Source organism: Narcine bancroftii, chromosome 5 (assembly GCF_036971445.1).
Source record: "Narcine bancroftii isolate sNarBan1 chromosome 5, sNarBan1.hap1, whole genome shotgun sequence".
NCBI lineage: Eukaryota > Metazoa > Chordata > Chondrichthyes > Torpediniformes > Narcinidae > Narcine > Narcine bancroftii.
In genome coordinates this window covers 173,977,778-174,005,307 of record NC_091473.1, presented here as the reverse complement: position 1 = coordinate 174,005,307, position 27,530 = coordinate 173,977,778, and the positions used below count along the sequence as shown (strand labels likewise).

The 27,530-nt window shown below is 38.0% G+C and overlaps 1 protein-coding gene across 9 annotated transcripts in view; it reads right to left on the bottom strand.

Annotated features, from left to right (window-relative positions):
* Window positions 1–261: 261 nt before the first annotated feature.
* The window catches only part of iqsec1b (IQ motif and Sec7 domain ArfGEF 1b), a 446,158-nt gene continuing 418,889 nt past the window's right edge, over window positions 262–27,530 (bottom strand). For 4 of the 9 annotated variants that reach the window (XM_069939805.1, XM_069939808.1, XM_069939807.1 and 1 more), the window contains 7 exons: window positions 20,927–20,956; window positions 17,758–17,883; window positions 12,760–12,859; window positions 12,451–12,612; window positions 11,221–11,397; window positions 9,286–9,335; window positions 262–3,985 (listed from right to left, as the gene is read on the bottom strand). In XM_069939805.1, coding sequence (XP_069795906.1) covers window positions 3,371–3,985; window positions 9,286–9,335; window positions 11,221–11,397; window positions 12,451–12,612; window positions 12,760–12,859; window positions 17,758–17,883; window positions 20,927–20,956 — 1,260 coding nt within the window. In that variant the 3' untranslated portion in view covers window positions 262–3,370. Of the gene's footprint in view, window positions 3,986–4,392; window positions 5,110–8,114; window positions 8,502–9,285; window positions 9,336–10,375; window positions 11,145–11,220; window positions 11,398–12,450; window positions 12,613–12,759; window positions 12,860–17,757; window positions 17,884–20,926; window positions 20,957–27,530 lie in introns of those variants that run through there. The other 5 variants (XM_069939810.1, XM_069939811.1, XM_069939812.1 and 2 more) reach the window with 5 other exon arrangements.

Below are 27,530 nucleotides of genomic sequence, written 5' to 3'. Positions count from 1 at the left end.
TTCACAAGATCTTTCCCTCAACAACCATTGTGCAAAATCCATAAATGCACTGTGCGTTCCGTCTTTTATTGCAAAGGCCAAAGCCGACAGAGTATGTTCCATCACCTGCACATCATCTTAATAAAGTTCCAGCCAACCAAAACACAAGGTGCATGATATGATTATTATCAAAAACCAGGACTTGCCTTGAAGGAAAAGAGCAGGCAGCTTTCTTTCCAAAATTCCAAGCAAATCACCAAATAAAATAAAAGACAAAATCAGTAGTTCTATATGATTTATTTTGCGTTCTCCACATTATCACAGTCAGCTTGACATGGATAGGATTGTGCACTACGTACAACTATAATGCAAATGAAAATGAATTCACTCATTTTCTCATCTACATAGAAAATGGATATTGAGCATTGCAAACTAGTTACAATGCATGAATTGTTGAAAACATCTTACAGTTAATTAGTATGTTTTCAAGAACTCATTGCTTGCAACATGCAAAGAGTTTGATATGGCTGCCACAGAAGTACAACAGATCTAGGAATGACAATAGTTAAGGGGCAGAAGTAATTCAACCCTTAAATAACTATGGACATATTGGTAAAACTAATTTACAATTATGTACAAATTAAAGAACTGTCTATTCATTAACCCTACCTTCAATCTAATTTCCCACTGCCTTTTCGATCTCACTCTTGAGATGGTGTATTCCAATTTTAGTCTATGTACACAATTACTTTATATTTGCAGGCAGAAGTGGCAGTGTCAAATGATTTTGTACAATGAGTACAAACCTAAATACATGCTGGACTGCAGAAACACATAGTTTTACATGAGACAGTAATTTAACATCAAACGTTTCACTTGTATTTACTGACTTTCATTCAGTTCTTTTTTTACCAGAAGCAAGAGGCTTCTGCAGCATGCATTGCACGATGGGAAAACACTTGACATCAGATGGTTGCAGCTTTCTCTCCTTTTTAAGCAATACAATATTTGCACAATATTATTAAAGTGATCTTATCCAAAAAAAAAATCACATTATGGTACATTTCATTCTTAACTTAAAAAAAAATACAAATACATGTTAGTTGTGTTATTCCAGAAAAGATCAGGTCTGCAACATCTGCAAGACCCGGTGGGTGAATTGCAGCCCAGAGAGTGTGTTCTTCTTAGTCTGGCATCATCTGGTAAAAATTTGCATAAATCAAAAATGTAAATCACCTAACATCATCATATGCTTTCGTCAGATTTTAACAGTGACGTAAGCCATATGTGTTTGTACTCATTTACACATCAACACTGATGAACATCTGTACATAAAGCCAGGGCAAACTGATAATGTAGCTATTTAAACACTAAATATAAAAAAATAATCCACACTATTCCCAATTTAATACATTTTATTTACAATGAAAATTCACGATAATCTCAAACAATTTATGCACAGCATCTGTAACAGACAAAAGTTTTCAAGTAGGAGTTATTGTGCAATTCCAAGAGGAATTTGGAACAAACCCTCCCCACCCACTATCATCTAGAAGGGCAACCAGATCTTTTTTGGAACCAATTTTAGATTACATTTAGACTATAGTTGTAAGTACAGAGGTATGAAGAAACAGTCTAAGTATTTTAATATGAGATCAATTTACCTCAACTATATTTAATGTCAACACTAAAATTTTGCAAATATACAGTATGTAGAGTGTAGCCTCACAATATTAACATTAAATGACATGCAAGATAGTTTGTTTCATTGAGAACACATCATTCTTTATACAGAAAGGAACAGAATCTCAGGAATTAGTTCAATTCAAGTGATAAGACTTTGTGATCCAAGTTGTCCAAGAATGATTTAAATTAAAACCTGACACATATTCTCACTTCGTAGTACATAATTGTAAGAAAATATTGCACACACTGGAAACCAAACCGAAAAAAAAAGGCTAAACTCTATTTGCTGTATTTGCTCTCTATGGCAGCTAACAAAGTGCTCAGTTCATAGATTTGCTGGCATTTATGGAGGGAAACAAAAATCTGAGCTGGTCCTATTTTAGAATGGTCCATGCCATAATGTTCCTTCATATTTAGCAGACCTTTCACTTTATCACTGAATATAAACTTACTATTGCTATCACTTCAACAGTGTGTCTGCAGCAGTAATTTAATATTAGATGGTACCACCAATTCACATTTGAAATAAAAGGACCAAATTTAAATTCCAGAAACAAGTATGACAGTGATGTGAGTGCAAGGTGTACTCAGCCTGCTGAGTGCAATGTACTTGGAAGCAAAAAAATATATCTCTCTCTCTTTCTTAAGAACTTCATCTTCGACAGTTTTGTTGTCACCTGCTAATTGCTCTCAGTGTGGACTTTTAAATATTTGTGCATGTACATAAAATTCTGTTCATACTGTGTGTAAACAGATCAATAAATTTTGATTTATTCTATATGTTTTACCTTCATTTGTCTCCGACTGATAAGCAGTGCTTTGAAACGAAGAATGGCAAATTCAGACATTCAGATGCCAACTCAATTTCAGCGTTAAATTTTGTGAGCTTACCTAGAATATTAATTATACTAATTTGAATACTGAAGTCAAATAAGTGTGCAGGGTTTCCTCTTAAAATATGCATGTCATATATAAAGCAGATTTTGATTAAAGAATTAAATGATGAAATAGTTGGCACACTTAATAAAGTCTATTTGTGATGTGTTTGCTATAAGGGACTACAGCTGAATAAATACTGAAATTGTTTAACGTTGCCCAAAATACTACAATTTTAAGTCTTGTGAATAGTTTAATTGAACCTTTTTTCAAGAAGTGAAGCTTATTCTGCAGCTTCAGGATTCTAAGGGTGCTAAACATTGCTTTCCGGGTGCAATTAAACGATCAAATTCAAACAAAGCCACTACAACGATTTTCTGTTTCTCTATGGGTTTCTTCTACTGTCAAAAGCCATTGTCACACAGCAACTCTCAAATCATTTGATCCACATCAGTTTTTTTTTGTCACAGGCTACCAAATTTGAAATAACAAAACAGCTGTCAGGCAGTACACCAAGGGAAAGAAAGACTGTTATTTTTAACAACTACTGGAAAAAAGACCATCATAAACACTGAATGGTAAGTAACATGGAAGCCTTCAGCCTGCCTCAAGCAAGGCAGAAATAAACCAAGGAAAACTTTCCCCTGGGTAGCCTAAAAGATTATGCCAATTATTTGTAATTTTGTATTGGGACTGGAAATTTCACTTTTCCAATAAGATATTAACAATAGCACAGTAATATTTTCAAGTTAGGAAGTTAGATTCATATATTGCTGCATTTAAGTGCCAATGCAGCTTTCTTAGAATGTGGTTTGTCTTTCCTTTCCACCTACACGATTGTACTGATGCCGCTTGTGTGTTTGGTCTTGCTAGTGGTAGGACCAGATTGGGGTTGCTGCCCATGGAGGAGCTGAGGGTGCTGTGTATGAGTAGGATGCGGAGAATGGGAAATGGGCATGGGAGGATGGGATGAATGGGGGTGCTGTTGCACGTAGTGGGAATGTTGGGGATGAGTTGCATGCTGGGAATGTTGGGGATGAGTTGCATGCTGGGAATGCTGTAAGTGCTGGTGATGCTGCTGAGGGAACTGAGCATGTTGAGGAGGGTGGTAATGGTGATGGTGATGATAAGGAGGGGGTAGAGGCTGCGTTTGCGGTACATGACAGAATTGGGAATGGTGCGCATGCAGCTGCTGTGTCTGTGCTTCCGTCTGACCTGCGTGATGTATAGCTGCGGAATGTTGCTGATGTGGTGGATACTGGAGCTGCTGAGATGGTCCTGGCAAAGAATAACCCTGGGTAGACGATTTTCCTCTTTTACTGCCAAATAAAGAACCAAGCAATGATGATGAGTTTGACGTCGCCTGATGAGGACGGATTGGATTTTCTCCTCGCATAGACTGGTTGACTCTTCGATGTACATGAGGGCTGTTAATGACTGACCCCTGCAAAGAAAAAGAAAATAATTTTTAATTATTCAATAAAAACAAAATTTATTTCAATTTATGTCATTATATTATTACTGACATTACATTAAGATCTTTGTGCTCTTCTAACAACACATTAGCTCTTTCTTCTTTTTTTTTTAAACTTTATTTATTTGTTCAAAAATCAAAGAATATATGACATATACAGCAATTAAACATGAACATTTTTTATATATATAAAAAAAAGAAAAGAAAGAGAAACCCCCCCCCCCCCCCCTTTCAGCCAACTCTCCTAAGGAGAGCCATAAAAAAAGAAAAAAGAAAGGATATTTAATAAAAAGTTAAATATACATTTTAAAATCAAATGAATGTAAATTGAAATGTAAATATTCCAAATATAACAGCCATTTATTAATAAAAAATATATAATTATCATGCGAAACATACGTAATTTTTTCCATTATTAAACAATATTTCATCTCATTATGCCATCTATTAATATCAATCATATTTGTATCTTTCCACGTACTAGCAATACATTTTTTCGCTACGGATAAAGCTAAATATACAAAAGCAAGCTGAAACTTATTTAATCCCAAGCCTTTCAGAGGTTGCAAACTACCCAATAAAAATACTGTTGGATCTAAAACTATTTTAATCTTATACAGATATTCTAAAAATGACTTTGAATTTTCTTCCAAAAAGATTCTATATGTATACATGACCAAACAGCATGAAAAAATGAATCAGATTTGTGTTTTAGATGTGATGATACGATTAGCTCTTTCTTCAATGAAATGAGAACTGAATTATCTATGCATTGTACCATCAGATATAACACATGATATTTTCAAGAGTCATTTGATTTATGAAAGAATGGAAATTTATGAATGAATGGTTAAGCCCTGTATGATTAAAATCTAAAATACAATATATATCTAAACATGTTAACAAAGTCATTCCAGACATAATTTTATACAAAGGAAAATACAATTTATTTATTTTCCAGATAATATTCATCTTTAATTTTGGCATCATTCTCCTCTTCTTTCTTGATCCCATATTTTTAGGCTTTGGGTTGTGCCAGACTGGTAGATTCACTGGATTATCAACAATCAATACTCCAACATGCTTTTACTTCACTTTAAAAAAAAAGATGTTACACAGTTCAGCAATATAACTAATGATATAAAATTATAATAATAAGAAGAATAAAACTAAGTAAGTTTGGAGAAAGTGCAAGAACTGAGTCCCAGTGTGGTAGAGTATGTCCACTTCCTAACCATTCTGAATAATCCAATGGTCGATTATTTCCCACATAATAAAAGCCTTTTAAAAGCCACATTTTTACGTGTTTTAAATTCATTTTAAGGTTGCCATTTTAAAAAGAAAATTCATCTGCAATTATAATGGATAACTGGGCGATTCATTGTGCTGTCACATTAAAATGATGCTTTTAGTGAAAAGAGATTCCTAATTATTATTAGATCAAATGCCTTTGTCATTTTGTGGCAGGGAATATTTTTTAAATACAAAGCATTAGAAACATTTAGTGAGAAATAAAAATATAAAAGCTTTAATTTGTATTTTTTTCTTATTTGATAGAGAGAAATATTACATCTATATATTGTTTAGATATTAAATAATTATATATTGCAATAGAGAATGAGTCGTATATAAATTATACATTGTCTTATATCATTCTCGAAAAAAGTGAAAAATCCTTATGAGAATTTCTCCTCATATTCTAATACTGAGATATACATTGTGATTATCTAAATAGACCAATCTCTTCTAGTTGTAGAAAATATCAAAAACAAGAACAAAAGAAAAAGAGAAGACCCCCACCCCCGTACTAATCTATCTAACCACCCCCCCCCCAACTAAACATAGTCACCAGCAAATAAATTGAGTATCGGCTCTTGGACATCGGATAGAAAAGCCCCGGAGCTTCCCTGACTAAGGAATCAAATTATGACAATAGTCCATGAATGGGCCCCATACCTTGTCAAATTCAACCTTGATCTCTTTAACATTTGATCTAATTTTCTCCAAACTCAAGCAAGACATAACATCCTGTATCCATTGCATACGAGTTGGTGCTACTCTGTCCTTCCATCTTATCAAACTTGCTCATCTGGCCGTCAATGGAGTAAAAGCTACTATTCTTTTTGAGTTGAATTCAAGGAAATCCTCTCTTCTAGAGAATGACCAAACAAATAAAAGGGCACGGTTCTAATTTAATCCTAAGAATCTGTGATAGAGTTTTAAAGAATTGTTCCCAATGTTCTTGTCCTTCTGGACACTCCAAAACATACATTTGACATACAGAGAGGCCTTAAAAATTTTACATTTGTCCCATAGTGGATCAACATCTGGATAAAACATTGGACATCTGTATTCTATGTACAACTTAAAAATGTATTAAACAATGTTGTGCAACATCGTTATTGAATGAAGATCTACCGGGACCAATGCCTGAAGAGGGCGCACAAAATCAGTGATCCGGTGCGGACTCGAAAGGCCAACATGGCCTGTTTCCGCTCCGTAAATGGTTATATGGTTACATTATGAATCAGATCAGACATGTTATCCCAATTTTCTTCTGAAATTGATGCATTCAAATCTCGATCCCATTCCCATTCTTGATTCCATCCCTGAACATATTCTTAGGTCCATCAAATTGTCATAAATAATTGCATCAATTCATCATGAGAAAACTTTAAGTCAAAAAATAAATCAAGAACATCGGTATTGGGAATTCGAGGAAAATTAGAGAATTTATGCTGAACAAAATGCCTAATTTGTAGGTATCTAAAAAAATTAGGAAGATTGAATTTAACTGCTAATTGTTTAAATTAAGTGAAATTGCCATGAATATATAGATCCTTAAAACCTTTTATTCCCAATCCAATCCATTCCCTAAAACCTGCATCCAAGTTAAAAGGTTGAAAAAGAAAATTCTTTATAATAAAGCTAGCAAGAGAAACATTAAGATAGCCAAAACATTTCCTAAATTGTGCCCATATTCTCAGTTTATGTCTCATTATCAGATTGTCTGTAAATTTTATAAAGGAAAAGGGTAAGGATGAGCCTAAACCTGCCAACATAGATAACATTTTGTACTCTACACTCCAATTTTAACAACTATCAAGTATACAGATATTCATTTATGTTTTTAAACCACATTTAATTCAATAACTAAAAGTTGTTTGCATGAAAATAGCTTTAAAAATAACTGATTGATGATGCTTAATGCCATGAGAACATTGTGATGGAGAAATGAATTAAAAAAAAAATTTGTATGAGCTTGGGACAATGATCAATTTCTTCTAATTCTCATGATATTTCCTCTCTGGATTTCTTCACTGTATTCACCAGCTTTAAAACCATCAATGCTAACTTTTTGGTGAAGCTTCCGGTTATTAATCCTAAAGTGCCATGATGGCATTTCATCCATTTCCTTTATCTGATTTATTCTCAGAACTCTGTAAAGTAGTGGTGACATTTTCTATGAGAGTGTCTTTCTAAATGCAAATTATTGATGGCTAACTGATAAAATTCATAAATGGAACACATTTGAACTGGTATACCAAAGCAGAAAGAATGTTATATTCCATTTTTTTGAATGGTCATAATTTACAAAAACACATTGTGAGAAAGTGAATTATTTGTCACTTTGGCCCCTGATTACATATGTCCACACCCAGCTTGGTGAAGACTATACTGAAGCTCAGGCAAATAATTTAAAAAATACTGGATTCAAAACACATTCTCTGTAAAATTATGATATTGCATTACCAGAAAAATATCCAAATATGCACAAAATAAAATCTTTGTCAAAATGCAGTATTTTTGTCAGATTTTTAAAGATATACCGTTACATATATGGATATGAGCAATATTTCCAGTGTTCTATACCATATTTGCAGGATTTGATATATATCCATAAAGATGTTTATTTGATGTTAATTTCTTTATTCATTTTATTCTGTGGCAAATCCCCCCCTCCAAGCTTCCATGCAAGGACAACCATGATCCTGTCAGGTGAAGAGATGAATGAATGACATATTTTTTCCAAGTTTTGTTGACTCTCCAACCTGGAAGCATGGAAAACTGCTCAAAGGACATTATTTTCTCCCATTAACATTCAATTTTTTTATTTAGCTCCCTTTGTGTCTTATGTGAGAAATTCAAATGTTCAAAAAAATCTTTTTTGCCCTTCTTTACTAACATATTTATCTACTACATGGCTTTTAATTAAGAGATTTTGTGTTTTTGTAAATGATCTTAAATGCATTGCCCAAACATACAAGGTGTAAAATTTGCAAAGAATTCATTCCGATATAGAACAAACAGCAATCTCTACATTACCCATGAATTCAATAGTTGTCATGGTGAATTTGAGTAATTGTCTTTAATTGCCATTCTGCTACATAAACAGACATTTAAATGAAATGAACTGATTTTTTTTCCATTTGGTTTCCTATTTGTGCACTTGATCGAAGTGTTCTCTTCAAGATTGGAGTACCTACTGTACCAAAGTACGATCAAAACTGCAATCAATTGATTACAACAAGCAACAAATTTCAGATCATCCTTTAAGAACACACAAGACTATTACAACAAAGACATTTGCACAGACAAAACAAAAATTGTAAAGAAGTTATAAAGTGTTGAGAGAAATGAAAAAGTTATTTCACTGAATTACTAGCAATATTATGTCAAAAGAGCAGATCTATTAATCCTTATGCCATCACAGTGTAAGCATGCATGGGCAATAAATGAAGTTGGGGCTGGAGCAGGGGAGTGTGGGTAAATGCTGTAAAATGAATGATTTTCATGAAATCCACGCTCAGATCATCTAACTATCCAGTTTTTCTATGTATTTCCATATATTGCTTTCAGTTTTTTTTAAAACAAAATTGTTAACATCTTAAGAAATCAAAACCCTGAGAATCTTGTTATTCTGAAAGTTGAAAAAAAAACTGCGGCTCAAGACAAAATAATAAACAACCCATGTTCAAATATTATAACATGGTATTTAAAAAATTTATTCAGCATGCCATGCTGACCACTTCATAACCTTCAGACTCAATTGCTGCTAGCAGAACCACATTCAACTGATTCCATCAATAATGGTGTGCCTTATAAGAAGCCTGACTGCATGAGCATTAGATGCATATGGGCAAGCAGTTCACACATGCATTTCTATGTGGCAGGCAGGCTACTATTGGAGGAAAGCAAAAGGATGCAAAACAAATGCTTTAAATATATACATTAGACATCCAGCTACAGAGCAATTACTTCCTACTTACTTCCATATTGCTGTCTAACGATCCCGCACTGCTGCGTCGCCCACGCTTGCCTGCCCAGGACATGCAATACCAAAGATTAGAAACCAAGAATTAACCCGGGGGCCACATCCTCGTAACCCAATGCACATCTGTACATGGTAGAAGCTGAGCATATCTAATTGGGAACCAGCAGGCAAACCTGAAGGAAACTAAGCAGCGTACTGTTAAACGGGGTAATGGCTGCTGTGAATCTAATGTTGTTTTTGAAGCTTAAAGGTAACAATAGCTCATTGTTATATTTCATTGTCGGGTAGAAAAAAAACATTTTAAAATGAAATAGTTCAAACAACTTATGCTATTGTTTCAAAAATAGATTTTTGTTTACAATTCATACAAATTTGGCTATATATTGTATAAAAACATCTACTGCAGATGTAAAAAGAAAATAAAACTTGAGCAACATGGATGGATAATGGTTATTTTGTTATCAATGGAAACCACATAAATGATGAGCTTTATCAGCTTTTGTGGATACGTAGAAGCAACAGAATAAACATGTTGCCAAACACTTCCACAAATGTGGTCTTGTACTGAATTGTTTCAAGGAGCATACATTGATCTGAAAAACTGGACCTAAAGTGGATTTCATTTCCTCCTCTGGTTTAGAACAATGGTCAGTAAGAAACTGGTAGAACCTAGGTCAAAGGTGAAAGATGAAAGAATCACTTAAAAAAAGATGCAAATCCAATCTTCTAACCAGTGACCTTGTCTAAACATGGTATGTTTTATTGAATATGGAATGTGTAGAACAATGGTCAATAAGAAACTGGTGGAACCTAGGTCAAAGGTGAAAGATGAAAGAATCACTTTAAAAAAGATGCAAATCCAATCTTCTAACCAGTGATCTTGTCTAAACATGGTATGTTTTATTGAATATGGAATGTGTAGAGCTGAACATTCTGTGTTAATATTTTTGTTTAACATCAGAAGTGCTTGAATTGTACCAGAGAATGAATGTTTTTATAAAGCACGCAAACAGTGATCCTGGAATAATTTGGGTCAGTAGTCATTTTAAAGTTTCATTAAAACCTAACAATAAAACAATTTATTTTTGAATACAAGTATACGGCATGTAACAAAATAACATTGCAACATCCATAATTAAAATCGACTTTAAAAGAGAACAAACAGACTTGAGACCAAACGTTATTAAGCAAGCTGCAATGACTGAGTTATTTCCATGAGTTCACTTTGATTTATATTTGACATTGCACATTGCTGTTCCCCACATAAAACAAAAACAAAACACTTGAGAAGGTTGAACATGTACTGATCGAGGAACAAAACACAGAAAATTCATTTTTGTGTACATAGCGGAGTATTCACTTCACCTGAGCATTCCATGCTAAATATGTCTTGACTTAGTAAATCACATGTTAAATCTTTCAACAAGTTATACTTTTGATCATTCCAATTATTTCTAAAATCTGTACAATTGAATAACTTGCTTAAAATATGTACACGATAAACAAAAGATTAAAATGTTAAAAGTGGATTTTTCAATCTCCAGTGGTATTAAATTATGCTTTACTCTCATCAAATTTGGATTCTGTACTTGAACATGAATGTACTTGAAAAGTTTACTATTTGCATATTAAAATGCCAGATTTTATTGCTAACTAAATTTTACGTAATTTCATGATAATATAAGATTTCATAAAGTTAATGCACAGCTTCAAAGGCTGAAAATTCGATCACTTTTGGAATAAACTTGAGATGGTCTGCACAAATTCGACTACAGACATCCTACAATACCAAAATGGCTAAGCAATTTTCTGTTTCAGCTTCTGTCAAAATTGAGAAGTTCCCCTCATTTTCACCTGATAAAGTAAGATTAAAATTATATTTAGCAGATCAACACAAAAACAGAAATTTAAAGTAATTGTCATATCCTACCTGCTTCTGAAAGGTCCCTGAGCGAACTGCTTAGGGCGGTCCTCTTTAACCCCTCCCCAGTGGCATAACTATCATCCAGACTGGTTCTGTTTCTTGTGCCAATACCGGGTTCCTTTTTCAGGCCTGATGCTTGAGAGATACTTGGACGTACGACTCCTTTCTGTTTTTCTAGTTCCGCTAAAGATACAATTTTGAATTACATTATCTTACAGCAATGATGAAATTGTACAATTGTGTCAACAAGAAAAACTATTAAAGACCATGTTTGCTTTGTTTTTGTAAGACTATTGTGTTCATTCTAAATGGAACTTTCACCATTAAAATATTTCATATTGTGTCAAGAAGGATCTGCAATTTATAACTGTGAAACCAAATATATTGAAACTCACATCTTAAAGTACATTGAATTGTTTATTAAAGAACTAAGATAGAGTGAAAAACTTTGTTTTGTATGCTATCCAGTCAAGTCCATCTTATTCTTGAGTACAACAGGGAGTACAAAATAAAACAAAAGTATATGTTTTAGTATTAAAACAGTCCAAGGGCAGAATATGCATTACATAGTCTGAAAACAGCTGGGAAGAAACTGTCCAGGAATCTGTTTCAAAGTCATGCATATTCTGCCCGAGGGGAGAGGGGACAAGGGAATGTGAATGAAGTGGAATGAATGTTTTAATATTTTGGCTGATTTCCTAAGGCAGCAGGAAGTGTTGATGGAGTTGATAGAGAAGAGGCTGGTTTGTGTAAAGGCCTGAGCTCCTTTTTCAACTCTACAATATCAAGATTCTTTTTTTTATTGTCATGTAATAAAACAGATAAAACAAAAATGCATTAGCCAGCCATCAGCAGAAATTGCCTGGCGCCCTTTCCAGTCAGAGAAAGAGAAGCAAAAAAGAGTCCTCCCAGAGTCATGGATTTGCCTCTGTTTCTTTCTGTCTTGGGCTGAACTGGACAGGATACTTCCCATGGTGCATCTATAAAAATTGGTAAGGGACATTGCAAAAATGCAAAATTTCTAAGGAAGCAGAGGTGTTGATGCACTTACTTGGTTGTAGGGTTAATGTGATTGGCCAGAACAGATTGTTGGTGATATTTACACCTAACAACCGGCAGCACTCTACCATCTCCACTTCAGCACCATTGATACAGACTGAGGAGTGTGCTCCACCCCACTTCCTGAAGTCAACTACAGCACAAATTCAAGAGGATTTCAAACAATTTTCTACTTGCATTCTATCCTGTACTTTTCCATCTCTTGCACTTCCGCAATAGATTCACGAAGGTCATCGGTGAATTTTTTACGATCCTGAGGATTGGGGGCATTGAAATTAATAAGGACTTTGATATCAGCACCTGTATTAGCTGAAGTAAGTCGAATTCCATTTGGGTAATCTGAGGAAAATACAAAAGAACAAGCTCATGTTAAAAAATAATATTGCTGTGCATTGAACGATTATCAACAGAGCTCAATAGCTTTTGGAAAGGCTTTTAAGTTTAAAATACTTGAAAATGCAGGTGGAACATTTCTTCAAAACTTACATTGATTTTCAAAAAGAAGAACTTGTATCCCATACAAGGAGAAGGATTGTCGGAAACTGTAGGTCACAGAATTTTTCTTCTTTTGAAAGATCTTTGTAACCTGGACAAAAACAGAGGTTTTAGGTTACACACCAATCATGTACAAGTTAAAAGATAAACATGAATTATTTATCGGTGTAACTCTCAACTATTAAATAAGTAGTGTCAGCTCCTCAACTCACTTCAGTAAGCAAAGCTTTTACAACTAGAAATATTTATTAACTTAAGTTTTTCAACAGACTTAAATCATTTGGGAATCTGGTCGTCATATTTGATGTGCAGTTAAAATATCTGCAGAGATGTGAACAATGTTAATGGTCAATTGGGGAGTAGGTCTGAGTTTTTGTGAAGAAACTCCCCATATCATCCATTAAAGAACAAAGTAAATTATGGAAATTCTGCTTTTGTTCTGACAATAACAAACAAAGGCTTCCTTTTCGCAAGAATGATTTTAGTTAGGAATAAAACTAATAGCTTAATTAGAGATAAGTTTTAAGTCGTAACAGATAGTGGAAAAAAAAGAGGGATAGCAGGAAAGAAATCCAAAGCTTAAAGTAGCTGCCAATAATTCACCATTAAATTCATGAATAATTCTGGGTTAAAATTGTGGAATTTTACTGAATAATGCTGAATCTTTTCATTGATGTTTTTGTTGAGAGGTAATCCTCAGAAATGGAAAATTATCTACATTTTTCCAGGTCTCTTTGCGGATGTTGTTTGAGATGCTGGAAGGGGGGAATAGAAAACACACCATTTGCAAGTATAGGATGATAGAACATCTTTTGTTTTCAAAATATTTAGTGTAAGGTCTATCCTTCCATATGTTTCATAATGAGTGGAAACAGGCCTTTCAGCCCAATTTTCCCTTGTTGACCAAATTGTCCACCCACATGAGTCCAATCCGTCTTCATTTGGCCCATATCGGTGAGCCATCCAAATATTTCTTAAACATTGCAGTGGTACCAGCAGCCTGTTCCATGCACCGACCATCCTATGTAAGAAAAAAAATTAGCTCTCATGTTCCTATTAAATTTCACTCCCTCACCTTAAACCTTTATGAACACACCTGATCTATTCATTCTATTGTACACCTCTGTGAGTTCACCCCTCATTTTCCTATGGTCCAAGAAATAGCACTGGCCTGCTCAGCCTCTCCCTCTAGCTCAGACCCAAGAGACCTGGCCACATTCTTGTAAATCTTCTCTACATCATCTCAAACTTGACAGCGACTTTTTCTATAGCGCATCGGCCAAAACAGAACACAATATTCCAAGTATGGCCTCATCAATGACTTGAACAATTGCAACATGACCTCCCAACTCTTATACTCAATATTCTATCTTGACAAAGGTCAATGCGCCAAAAGTCTTTTGGACCATTGTGTCTGCCTGTGATGCCACTCTCAACGTATGAAGTACCTCTACTCCTAGATTCCTCTGCTCTACAGCACTCCCCAGAACCCTGCCATTCACTGTGTAGGTCCTATCCATGTCAGACTTCCCAAAATGCAACACATCACATTTCTCTGTATTAAGTTATAACAACCATTCTTCTGCTTACTTCCCAGTCAGGATTATGCTGCAGGTTTTGGCATATATCTTCACTATTACCAACCACTTCAGGTTCATTGAAGCATTGAAGGAGTCTCTGAATGTGCACATGTGCAAGCTTCAGCTGTGCAACCATAAATCACTGACTGAATTTGGGCTGAGTTTGACGGATCATGGTTCAAAGATGGAGGTGACAAATGTTGAACAACTTCCCATTTATCTATTAATTAACTACTGTCTAGTGAGAACCTAGTTGGAGGTGAGGTGCGCTAATGCAAACAAGATTGAGAAAAGGGTTTACGTGATGACACAAATTTGCTTGACCCTGGTTTGCATTGAGATAGGTCTGTTGAGAACATGGCTTGCATGTCCTTGGCTCACTTTACAAATTCTGTTTCCTTGTTGATATCTCCATCCTTCTATTGAATAATTGTGAGTCGGTAACATCCTGACTGAGGGTTAAGTTTCAGTTGTTATATCCAAGTCAACCTAAATCTACCTATTTCAGCTCTGTAAAATTTACTGCTGGAATCCTTACCCTGTAGCGTGTGCAACCGCAAAGTGTGGGAAGAATGACCCTCACCCAAAAAGTCAAAGTCAAAGGCTGGCTTATTGCACTGGAAACTTGGCTTATATTCTCTCCCTGCTGCTGACGACAGGAGTGACATCCCGGCAGTGCCGGCCTCGGATTGGCCCATGTTCCTGTCATTGCTAGTTGCTTCCTGCCATGTGGGTTGTCACCTGAGACAAAGGTCATTGGCCCCCGCAGGGTCTGCGTGGTCACCGCTACATCGGCCATCTTGTGTACTGGGTCGCGTCCCAGTTAGTGGGTCCCTACAATCCATGCTTGTTTTTCATTTCAGAACAGACTGTTCTTAAAACACCATGTCCCATTCATTATTGTGCATGGGTTCCTCAATCCATATTGTTTTCTATCTAAAATCTTTATTCTTCTTTTCAAGTACCTCCAATCCTAGTTCCTCTATTTTTCCGTCATTCCAATGGGGCTTTTAACTGTCCACAATTTTAACCCAGAATTATTCATGAATTTAATGGTGAATTATTGGCAGCTTCTTTAAGCTTTGGATTTCTTTCCTGCTATCCCTCTTTTTTTTCCACTATCTGTTACGACTTAAAACTTATCTCTAATTAAGCTATTAGTTTTATTCCTAACTAAAATCATTCTTGCGAAAAGGAAGCCTTTGTTTGTTACTGTCAGAACAAAAGCAGAATTTCCATAATTTACTTTGTTCTTTAATGGATGATATGGGGAGTTTCTTCACAAAAACTCAGACCTACTCCCCAATTGACCATTAACATTGTTCACATCTCTGCAGATATTTTAACTGCACATCAAATATGACGACCAGATTCCCAAATGATTTAAGTCTGTTGAAAAACTAACGTTAATAAATATTTCTATTTGTCAACTGAGGAAAACAAAACATTTGAAGACTAAAGCCTCAAATCCAGCTTCAATCTCATGTTCTAACATGCATCAATGATCCTGTCCAGCGATAGCATCGACAACTTAACCTTGGCACCTAAAGACATTGGAGAAGTGCCATCAATGTGGTCTCTGCGAAATCTACTGAATTTATTGAAAATATAAACAAATCACTGTCAGTCTCCTCTCCCAAGCTAACAGCCTAGCATTCAGATTTTGATCATGGTCATGCCTGAAGGATGTTTTAGAAGTCCCCTTGACCAAATTGCAACATTCTCACTAACTCATGGAATCCCTGGCAATTGATCAATTAATCACAGAAGGTGCTGGACACAGAGTTTCTATGACAAGAGCACACAAAGACCATGTGCAAATGAAAGAAGGAGCAAAGCACATCCTGTGCAACCCATTAAACCCTTCAAATGCCTACTGCATTATGCACAGGACTCTTGAGCTACCCTGGAACCCATAGAACTGCATTGAAAGTATTCACACTCAACCCGAAAGAACTAGCTAGCCAATGTGGAGGCATTGGAAATGATCTTCCAAGGAACAAAAGATTCTGGGATGGTTCTGGAGGACTGGAAAATTGCAAAGGTCACTCTGCTATTTAAAAAGGGATGGAGGCAGCAGAAAGGAAATTATAGACCTGTTAGCCTAACATCAGTAGTTGGAAGTTGATGGAGTTAATTGTCAAGAATGAGGTCATGGAGTACCTGGAGGTGCAAAACAAAATAGGCCAAAGTCAGCATGGTTTGCTTCTGGGAAACTCTTGCCTGACAAGCCAACTGCAATTCCTTGAGGAAACCGCAAGCAGATTAGAGAAAGGAGATGTAGTGAATGTGGTACAGTACAGCTTTGATTATCTAAAATCCTCAGTTATCCACATTTTTTGGATCCGGAAGAGATGTTTCAGCTCTGAAATTTATTTTTGGATAATTGAGGATTTCAGAAAAATCAAAAAATCCTACAAATATGGATTGTGAACATATTTGCTTTGTTCTTCTAGAATTCACCATATTCCACAATGCTTTTCAGAGAATAGAAAATGTAATTTAATTGTTTTTGAGGAAGAAAAAAAATCTGTTTAATATTCCATCAGTCAGGGAGAAATTCCTAGAATCTGTTACTCAGTATGTGGAAAGAGAGCACTTAGAAATGTGTAACGTGATTAGGCTGAGTCAATGCTGCTATCTAAAAGGGAAAAATGGAGTTTTGATAAGTTAAATTCTTATAAGTCTGTAACCAACATGATAGACATTGCAGAAACAGTGCTTGAATTCTCAGAATACTTCAGAAAAGGCATCACAGTTAATATTATTACACAATTAAGACTAGTAGCCACAAAATAGGCAATTATATGATCAGTGTTTTTAGGATTGGGGTAGTTTTAGCATTGTCAGGGAACTAGTTAATAAACAAAAAAAAAATGATCAGAATAAAAGGTGATTGTAATTTACTACAAGCAGTGCTTTGATTAAGATTATTTAGCTTGTATATCGGTATCAAAGAAAAGGACGGAGTAAATATGTCCGTACTCTGATCGTTCAAAGTTAGGTGGGACAAGGTTGCATAAAATTTCAGTTAAAGTTAGGATGGAATGTGATAATGGGAAATATGAAATTGACCACTTTGATTAAAAAAATAGAAGAGCTGAGTATTTTTTTTTAATCCCAAGTTTTCAAACCTGTCATAAGTAGACCCTTTAACAACTGGACATGTGTTTGGAAAAAAAATTAAATGCAATCTCCACCTCAAAGAAAATAAGTTTATGTTAATTCATGCCAGATAATCTGAGAAACAGACATAAACTAGGATGACTTGATTATGTCTAAATCATCCTCAGTACTGCATTTAGGAACAATTCCATGTTTAATAGAAATGACTTGCTGGCAAAAATCTGGTGTTTCAGGCAAATTGTACCATTCAATGGACATTTGATTAAGCAAATTAATTACATACCACGAGTAGGTCATTAAACAAGAAGATTTCTCGTTGGTGTAAGCCAAGTTTCTGAGGTTTATTTGGATCTGGAACTTCAAATAATCGGCAGTAACAGACTAATCTTCGATGGGGTAGTGAAAGTACCTAAATAATGAAGATCATTAGAGATGATCAATCAAGTAAACGGTCATAGAGATGAACAGATGTAATTCAATCAAACTGGAAAAGATGAACTAATTTTTGTGGCAGTTTTCATTTCCAAATCATCAAATTCCTCAGATATATTTTAAACTTAAATATTTAGAAGCTGGAATAAGCATTGCTCTTGCAATCAAAACCTTTCAAACAATCAATGTATCATTAAGAATGTACTTAGAGGCACAAAACATGATTTAGCATTGAAATCACCATCCTATCTTTATCTTGCTCTTTTAGATATCAAAAATTATCTTTTATTCAATTTTAAAAAGAATTCTAAATACATGTGCAATTTTTCTAAAATAGTACATTATAAACCACACGCTTATTCTTTCACGTTTCTGAATTGACCTTCAAAATCTACCAATGTTGGATATAAAAGATCATTGGGTCCCACTCTCTACTAACAAACTAGTCACTATTCAAAATTCATTTGGAGTCTAACAATGCCCACCATCCATTTCTTTCCCTATCCTGATGAAACTACTTATTAATCTCTCAAGAAGGATTGAAAGACCGAAGAGTATTATTCACAGGAAAGTATCTGAATTATTTTCAGTGTCCTGACTAATTATTTTTATCTGTTAACAATATCACGAAAACAACCTGATGACTATGCTATTCCCATTTGTGGGTATAGGCTGTACACACATTATCTGCACATTTCCTATCTTACATTAGTGGCTTCTTTGCTGTTTTAAAAGTACAGTACCTAGGAATGTCCTTAAGTAGTCAAATATATTTCTTGAAATAACGTTTGTTCTCCTTTTATAATGAGCAATAAACTTCACACCCCTGTCTGGTCAATAAATGCCACCAACTCTGGAGTTTCCAAAATAGTGTCAATCTACTCTAATTTCTTACCAACATATTGCTCCTTATCAATGCCATTAGAAAACAAGGTCAGGTTGTACATGCAAGCTGATCATGCATGGCATTCTCTCACCAGAGCTCCTTTGATAAAATTGATCCAAATAAAGATTGTGAAATCAAAATCATAGTTTGATACCCTATCCCAGGGGTAGGCAACTTTTTATCATTCATGGGCCAGATGGTGCGTCAGTAGTTGAACGGTGGGCCAGTGGGGGGGGGGGGGGGGGGAGGGGGTAGTGGTGGTGGTGGCAGCACTGGACGGGGATGGTGGGGGGGGGGATACATTTGGATCAGTGTGGACACCGACACGGGGCTGTGGGGAGAGGGTGGTGCAGTAGGATTAATTGGGACTGATACAGGGCAGTGGAGAGAGAGTGGGGCAGTCGGATCAGTTTTGGACCATGGTTGTTCGCGGGTAACTGAAACCATGGATAAAGGGGGTCCACTATATTCAATTTATGCTTTAATCAACTTTGCATGCAAAAAGATTGAAACTACCAGTATCAAGGGGAAATTTAACATGGCAAATCTAATTCAATCCTCAACATAACCAAGCAACTTTCAGTTGTCACTATAAACAGCAGGGAAGTTCTTCAACTTTCTAAGGTGTCTGAGGCAATCTGGCATGTGGTCAGATATTCTATCAAACTTGCAGGGTGCAATATGGCAAGTATACTGACTGGTTTGGAAATTCAAGAACCCAGGAACACAGAAGGCAGTAGAAAGTAGCAAACACAGCAAGATCCATCACAGGCTCTGACTTTTCATCCACTGAAAACACCTATGTGATGCGCTGCCTCAAGAAGGGGCCCACAGTAAGCATAGCAATTAGTGTGATGCTGTTACAGTGCTGGCAACCTGGGTTTAAACCCAGCACTGTCTGTAAGGAATTTGTTCACCCCAGGACCTGCGTGGGTTTTCCCCAGGTACTCCGGTTTCCTCCCACCCTCCAAAAACATACAGGGTTGTAGTTTAATTGGATGGCATGGGTCTCAATGGCCAGAATCAGCTTCTACCATATTGTAAATAATTTTATTTTTAATTTAAAAGACAGCCAGCATCATAATGGACCCCTATCACCCTGGTTATAGTCTCTTCCCACTGTTACCATCAGACAGAAGATACAGAAGCTTTAAGATCAGCACCTGTCAGTTCAAGAACAGTTTCTTTCTGACAGCTTTCAAACATTTGAACATCTCCCTTGTTACATTAATCATGGACTGCCCTTCTAACACAAAAGGACCAGCTGAGCTTTGCAAGACACTTTTTCTTCAAATTCGGATGACTGTGAATATTTATTATCTGGCTATCTTATGCATTTATTGTGTTTTTAATTTTAAAAAGTTTACTTTTTTTTAATAAATATCTGTTCAGGCTGAAGTAAGAAAGAATTGAGGTGCACAAGTACATCATACAATGTACATGACAATAAACTCATTATTATCAAATGCAGAAATTCCAAAGTTGCTTTCCAAAACATGCACATTTCACCAGGAAATTTAACATTGTTACATTTGGAATGACATCAAACTGAATAATTAAATGATATTCACTGAAACAAAAGTCTTCCATTCTCAAGCCCATCATTCTGTTTCTGTGTTTTATCGACCATTGACCATTCTTCCGTTTGTCTTTTTTGGCTGAGACCCTGCCTTGCTCATATGAATTTTTCAATCAAATTGGTTCAGGCAACGCACGATAAGACAGATCTCAGATAACAGATAACATAGGAAAAGATAAAACGGAAGTTCCAGTCGCAGCAAATTCCAACTTGGATGCCCAGAGCTAGTGAGAAAGACCATGTTCAATGATCAACAAGCAACATTAATTGACTGCAAAATCAGAGTCAATATATTTTTGTAAAAAGCAGAATTAGTGTTCAGCCTGTACAATATTATTTGCAACCAAAGGAAGTCTGGGAAAATGTTTATACATAGGGAAATGCCACACTACAGCGTCATTTCTAACAATTAGAATCAAGTTTATCAAAATTTCAATGTGCAAGATAAGCAGTTTTCATTGTTCCTGCAGAGTTAAAATTGGTCATTTTTAAATGAAGATTTTGTAGAAATTCAAATGAGAATTGTTAGCAATGAAAACAATAAGTAATACTCACACAACCAAGTCCATGATGCAGAGATCCAATCTACAGGTGAAAGATATATACAGGTTATTAAATTTCAGAAAACAAATATTTCACGAAACAGCAGTGATTATACTGCTCATTATAAGACTAATTCTACAAAATAAAAGAATTATTTCCATATATCATACATCAGTGCACTAATTGCATTAACTGCTGTTAAAGTTACACCAGCTTTCCGGGCTATTTTTATTGTTTTCTTGTTAAATTGCTTCTTCAGGTGATTACTTCTAAGTGCAATTTAAAAACAAATGATGGAAGTTATTGGGAAGAGCAAAAATACAAACTACTGAAGGAACTCAGCAGCTCCAGCAGTTCCTGTAGGGGACAGGTTTCTGAAATGTCAACAGTTTCTTCCTCTTGTAGAAGTCGTTGAACTTGCTGAGTTCCTCCAGCAGTTTTGTTTTTTTGCTCCATATTCCAGCACATGCTGTCTTGTGCCCTCATTTTTTAAAGAAGTCTTTGAGCTGCATCGTCTGCAATTCTCATCGGTGTCACAATTTCTGCAGGTGGACTGTGGAAAGTATACTGGCTGGTTTCATCATAGCCTGGTTTGATCATTTAAGTGCTCAGAACAGAAGAACAAAACCTAGGCAAGTCCATTATAGACTCTCTGACTTCCCATCCACTGAAGACATCTATGAGGTGCTGCCTCAAGAAGGCAGTTAAGATCATAAAAGGACCCCCATCACCCTGGTTACAATCCTTATATCTACTATTACCTTCAGGAGGAGGGTACAGAAGTCCAAAATCCAGCACTTCTGGGTTCAAGAATGATCAGGCTCTTGAACCTCCTGTTACTTACTCCACAACCATAAACTACTCTAGAACTACCAAAAAGACCTGTGTGTGTGTGTGTGTGTGTGTGTGTGTGTGTGTGTGTGTGTGTGTGTGTGTGTGTGTGTGTGTGTGTGTGTGTGTGTGTGTGTGTGTGTGTGTGTGTGTGTGTGTGTGTGTAGAAACTCTGCAGATCAAACAGTATCCTTAAAATAGTAAAGATAAAAATATATTACCAACGTTTCACTGCGAAGAAGTTAATTTTGGGATTCTTGGTATTTGAAATAGTACTTGCTATTTTATGCCATTAATCTTACTTGACATCTTTCAGCTGATGCCAAGTTTCTCTCTCAACCTTGACTGCATAGACATAGACTATTTAATTTGTTGAGGCGTTGCAAGTAGAATTGAAAAGACACAATCATTAAATGTACAAGCACCTTCTCGCTGTCTGCTGCATCATTAAGAACTTCCCAGTGGCCAATCACCAATTTCATACCCCACTCCCACATGATTTATCTGCCCAAGGCCTTACTGCCAAGTAAGGCCCCCCCATAAATTGGAGGAACACCACTTCGTACTCCTCTCAGCAGCCTCCAGACAGCATCAATATCAGCCTCCAATTTCCGTTAAGCCTCCTCCCAGTCTCTCCCATTCCCTTATCCCTTCAGCCTTTTCCCTTCCAACTCCTATCAGAGAGCTATCTTTCTTAGCCCTTTGGCTTCTTCCCATACTACTTCTCAGTTTTTTTCTCTTCTTTCCCATCCAACAATATCTGTAAGACTGTACTCTTTCCCATTCCCTCCTCTCCCCTCCCCCATTTCTTATTTAGGCATCTGCCTGATATTTGGCACTCCTGAAGAAGGTCTCAGGCCCAAATCGGCAACTTACTTTTGATATCTATGGATGCAGGTCAAGCCGCACTAGATTTTTGTGTTTACCTCCGTCAAATACATATAACATACCCGACCTCATGGAAAGATGATTCAGGAAAACGGCCTGAGAGCCTCCTGCAGTGATGCCTGTTTCTTGTGTTATGTATGACTCAAATCATTGCAAACTTTTCACCAGGAAGCCCATCACTTTCAGTTTTATCAGGCTTTTATGCTATTCTCAGTCCAAATCTAGCAAATAGATTGGGTCAATCTAAAAGCTCTTTTGGTCTATACTTAGAGAAGAAGCGTAATTTCATAGCAATGTTGACGAGACCTTTCACTGTTTTGCTGGTGACTGAGAGAAGACCAGGAAGTGGCCATTAGCTGAATTAGATTCATCCTGCTTACAGATAACTTTCGACATTGCTGGGTATCTGTCCATACAAAAGCTTATCTGAAGCTTTAATTAGTCCTAGAATACAAGACTTCAGATGTCCAGATGTAATACTGGCTGTTCCCATAGACTTAACTGTTTCTTGTTATCATATGAAGTGAATCAAATTGGCCAACTCTGGCTTCAAAGATGTTGGGAATCAGAAGAAACAGAGATCGATCATCTGCTTGGCATTTCTGAGTGGATAGAGTTGATACTTTTTTATAGCCTTCATGTGCTGAATTTCAGGGTGGGTTGTTCCTGAAGGCTTCTAATATTTAATGCTGCTTAAAAAAATACTGTACTGCCAATTGCAAGATCCCCTCCAGGCTGCTTGCCATCTTGACACTGGAAAAATATTAATGTTCCTTCCTTGTTGGGGTGAAATCTTGGAACTTCCCAACAACAACAAGATAGCTTCAAACAGCAGTCCAAGGCCACATGATGTGGTCATTTCTGCATAAAAATTGTCAGGGAATATCTTCTAGATCTCTACAGGTGCACATCATTCTGACTTGACATTGTCCTATCTTCATTTGAACAGCATCATGGCCCACCACTTTACTCAAAGTAATTTTGGATGAACAATAAATGCTGTCTAAACTTTATGGCTCTAATTCAAAGGGCAAACAATTTTAAAAGCTGGACTAATGCAAACACCAATACTTGTTACGATAGTTGAAGTGAAGGTTGAGCTTGCAGCGAACCAGCCGGTGGTCAGTGTGGCATTCCGCGCTGGGCATGACCCTGGTGTGGAGCACATCTCGTTTGTCTCTTTCTCGCACCAGGACGTAGTCCAAGAGGTGCCAGTGTTTGGTTCGGGGATGCATCCAGGTAGTCTTCAGGCTGTCCCTCTGCTGAAAAAGGGTGTTTGTAATGACAAGCCGCTGTTCTGCGCAGAGCTCCAACAGGAGGCGCCCATTGTCGTTGCACTTGCCGACACCATGCTTGCCCAGGATTCCTGGCCAGGTTTCTGAGTCTTTGCCGACGCGAGCGTTGAAGTCGCCAAGGATGACAACCTTTTCGGCTGTAGGGGTGCGTTGAATGAGGTTGCGCAGGTCAGTGTAGAACTTGTCCTTTTCTGCTGGTTCCGCCTGGAGCGTTGGAGCATAGACACTGATGAGGGTGATGAGACGCTTGTTTTGAAGGGGAAGTCGCATGGACATGATCCGGTCCGAGTGGCCTGTCGGAAGGTTTTCGAGTTTGGAGGCAATGGAGTTCTTGACCATGAAGCCTACACCAGATAGGCGTCATTCATCCAAAGGCTTGCCAGACCAGTAGAGTGTGTAGCCCGCGCCGCGTTCTTGGAGGCTGCCTACATCTGCCAGGCGGACTTCACTGAGAGCGGCTATGTCGATGTCAAGTCTGAGGAGTTCATGTGCAATGAGGGCAGACCGACGTTCAGGTCGGTGGCTGTCAGCCTTGTCTAGCATGGTTCTGATGTTCCAGCATGCTAGCTTGAGTTTGTGAGCATCTTTTGAGGGGGAGGACGTGGAGGGGGAGGACGTGGAGGGGGAGGACGTGGACATGCCCAGCGCGGAATGCCACACTGACCACCGGCTGGTTCGCTGCAAGCTCAACCTTCACTTCAAGCCAAAGCCCAGGAACAGTAAAGCCCCCAGAAAGAGGTTCAATGTTGGAAACCTGCAGTCAGACGAAGTGAGAGGAAACTTCCAGGCAAACCTCAAAGCAAAGCTCGACGATGCAATCCGCCTCACGGACTCGTCCCCTGAAACCCTCTGGGATCAGCTGAAGACTACCATACTGCAATCCACTGAAGAGGTACTGGGCTTCTCCTCCAGGAAAAACAAGGACTGGTTCGGCGATAACAGCCAGGAAATCCAGGAGCTGCTGGCAAAGAAGCGAGCTGCCCACCAGGCTCACCTTACAAAGCCGTCCTGTCCAGATAAGAAACAAGCCTTCCGTCGCGCATGCAGCCATCTTCAGCGCAAACTCCGGGAGATCCAAAATGAGTGGTGGACTAGCCTCACCAAGCGAACGCAGCTCAGCGCGGACATTGGCGACTTCAGGGGTTTCTACGAGGCTCTAAAGGCTGTGTATGGCCCCTCACCCCAAGTCCAAAACCCGCTGCGCAGCTCAGACGGCAAAGTCCTCCTCAGCGACAAGATCTCCATCCTCAACCGATGGTCAGAACACTTCCAATCTCTTTTCAGTGCCAACCGCTCAGTCCAAGATTCCACCATGCTCCAGCTCCCTCAACAGCCCCTAAGGCTAGAGCTGGATGAGGTCCTCACTCAGAATGAGACATATAAAGCAATTGAACAACTGAAAAGTGGCAAAGCAGCAGGTATGGATGGAATCCCCCCAGAGGTCTGGAAGGCTGGCGGCAAAACTCTGCATGTCAAACTGCATGAGTTTTTCAAGCTTTGTTGGGACCAAGGAAAACTGCCTCAGGACCTTCGTGATGCCATCATCATCACCCTGTATAAAAACAAAGGCGAGAAATCAGACTGCTCAAACTACAGGGGAATCACGCTGCTCTCCATTGCAGGCAAAATCTTCGCTAGAATTCTCCTAAATAGAATAATACCTAGTGTCACCGAGAATATTCTCCCAGAATCACAGTGCAGCTTTCGCGCAAACAGAGGAACTACTGACATGGTCTTTGCCCTCAGACAGCTCCAAGAAAAGTGCAGAGAACAAAACAAAGGACTCTACATCACCTTTGTTGACTTCACCAAAGCCTTCGACACCGTGAGCAGGAAAGGGGTTTGGCAAATACTAGAGCGCATCGGATGCCCCCCAAAGTTCCTCAACATGGTTATCCAACTGCACGAAAACCAACAAGGTCGGGTCAGATACAGCAATGAGCTCTCTGAACCCTTCTCCATTAACAATGGCGTGAAGCAAGGCTGTGTTCTCGCACCAACCCTCTTTTCAATCTTCTTCAGCATGATGCTGAACCAAGCCATGAAAGACCTAAACAATGAAGACGCTGTTTACATCCGGTACCGCACGGATGGCAGTCTCTTCAATCTGAGGCGCCTGCAAGCTCACACCAAGACACAAGAGCAACTTGTCCGTGAACTACTCTTTGCAGACGATGCCGCTTTAGTTGCCCATTCAGAGCCAGCTCTTCAGCGCTTGACGTCCTGTTTTGCGGAAACTGCCAAAATGTTTGGCCTGGAAGTCAGCCTGAAGAAAACTGAGGTCCTCCATCAGCCAGCTTCCCACCATGACTACCAGCCCCCCCACATCTCCATCGGGCACACAAAACTCAAAATGGTTAACCAGTTTACCTATCTCGGCTGCACCATTTCATCAGATGCAAGGATCGATAACGAGATAGACAACAGAATCGCCAAGGCGAATAGCGCCTTTAGAAGACCACAAAAGAGTCTGGAAAAACAACCAACTGAAAAACCTCACAAAGATATACAGAGCCGTTGTCATACCCACACTCCTGTTCGGCTCCGAATCATGGGTCCTCTACTGGCATCACCTACGGCTCCTAGAACGCTTCCACCAGTGTTGTCTCCGCTCCATCCTCAACATTCATTGGAGCGCCTTCATCCCTAACGTCGAAGTACTCGAGATGGCAGAGGCCGACAGCATCGAGTCCACGCTGCTGAAGATCCAGCTATGCTGGGTGAGTCACGTCTCCAGAATGGAGGACCATCGCCTTCCCAAGATCGTGTTATATGGCGAGCTCTCCACTGGCCACCGTGACAGAGGTGCACCAAAGAAAAGGTACAAGGACTGCCTAAAGAAATCTCTTGGTCCCTGCCACATTGACCACCGCCAGTGGGCTGATATCGCCTCAAACCGTGCATCTTGGCGCCTCACAGTTCGGCGGGCAGCAACCTCCTTTGAAGAAGACCGCAGAGCCCACCTCACTGACAAAAGACAAAGGAGGAAAAACCCAACACCCAACCCCAACCCACCAATTTTCCCCTGCAACCACTGCAACCGTGTCTGCCTGTCCCGCATCGGACTTGTCAGCCACAAACGAGCCTGCAGCTGACGTGGACATTTACCCCCTCCATAAATCTTCATCCGCGAATCCAAGCCAAAGAAGAGGTAGATTTAACATAATGCAAACAGGTGGTGAGAACAATTAATGTACTGATAGGTGTTTGGTTTTTGGAAATTCTCCACAATCAGAGCCTAAACTTTTTTTCAAATACCATTATAGCAGAAATGTCTCCTTCCCAGTGAACATGCTCTTTAATAGCACAGGGCTGAAAACGTTAGCTCTTAGTGCACATTATCAATATTAGGTTTTCCGAAGAAGTGCAACTTAGCACAACGGTAATCTTGACAATGCAGGTGGACTGCTTTACATATCGTCCCCAGTTCTGCTTCAAGTTATCAGTTTTACATTGAATAATTTATTGTTTGAAATTTGATCCTGAACTTAGAACTCTGTATTAACAGAATTACCTTCAGCTCATTCATCCCGATAAGATTTTGCCAGTACTTTTCCCCACATAACTCTTCTAGTAATGATCACATTTGTCTTAACAGCATG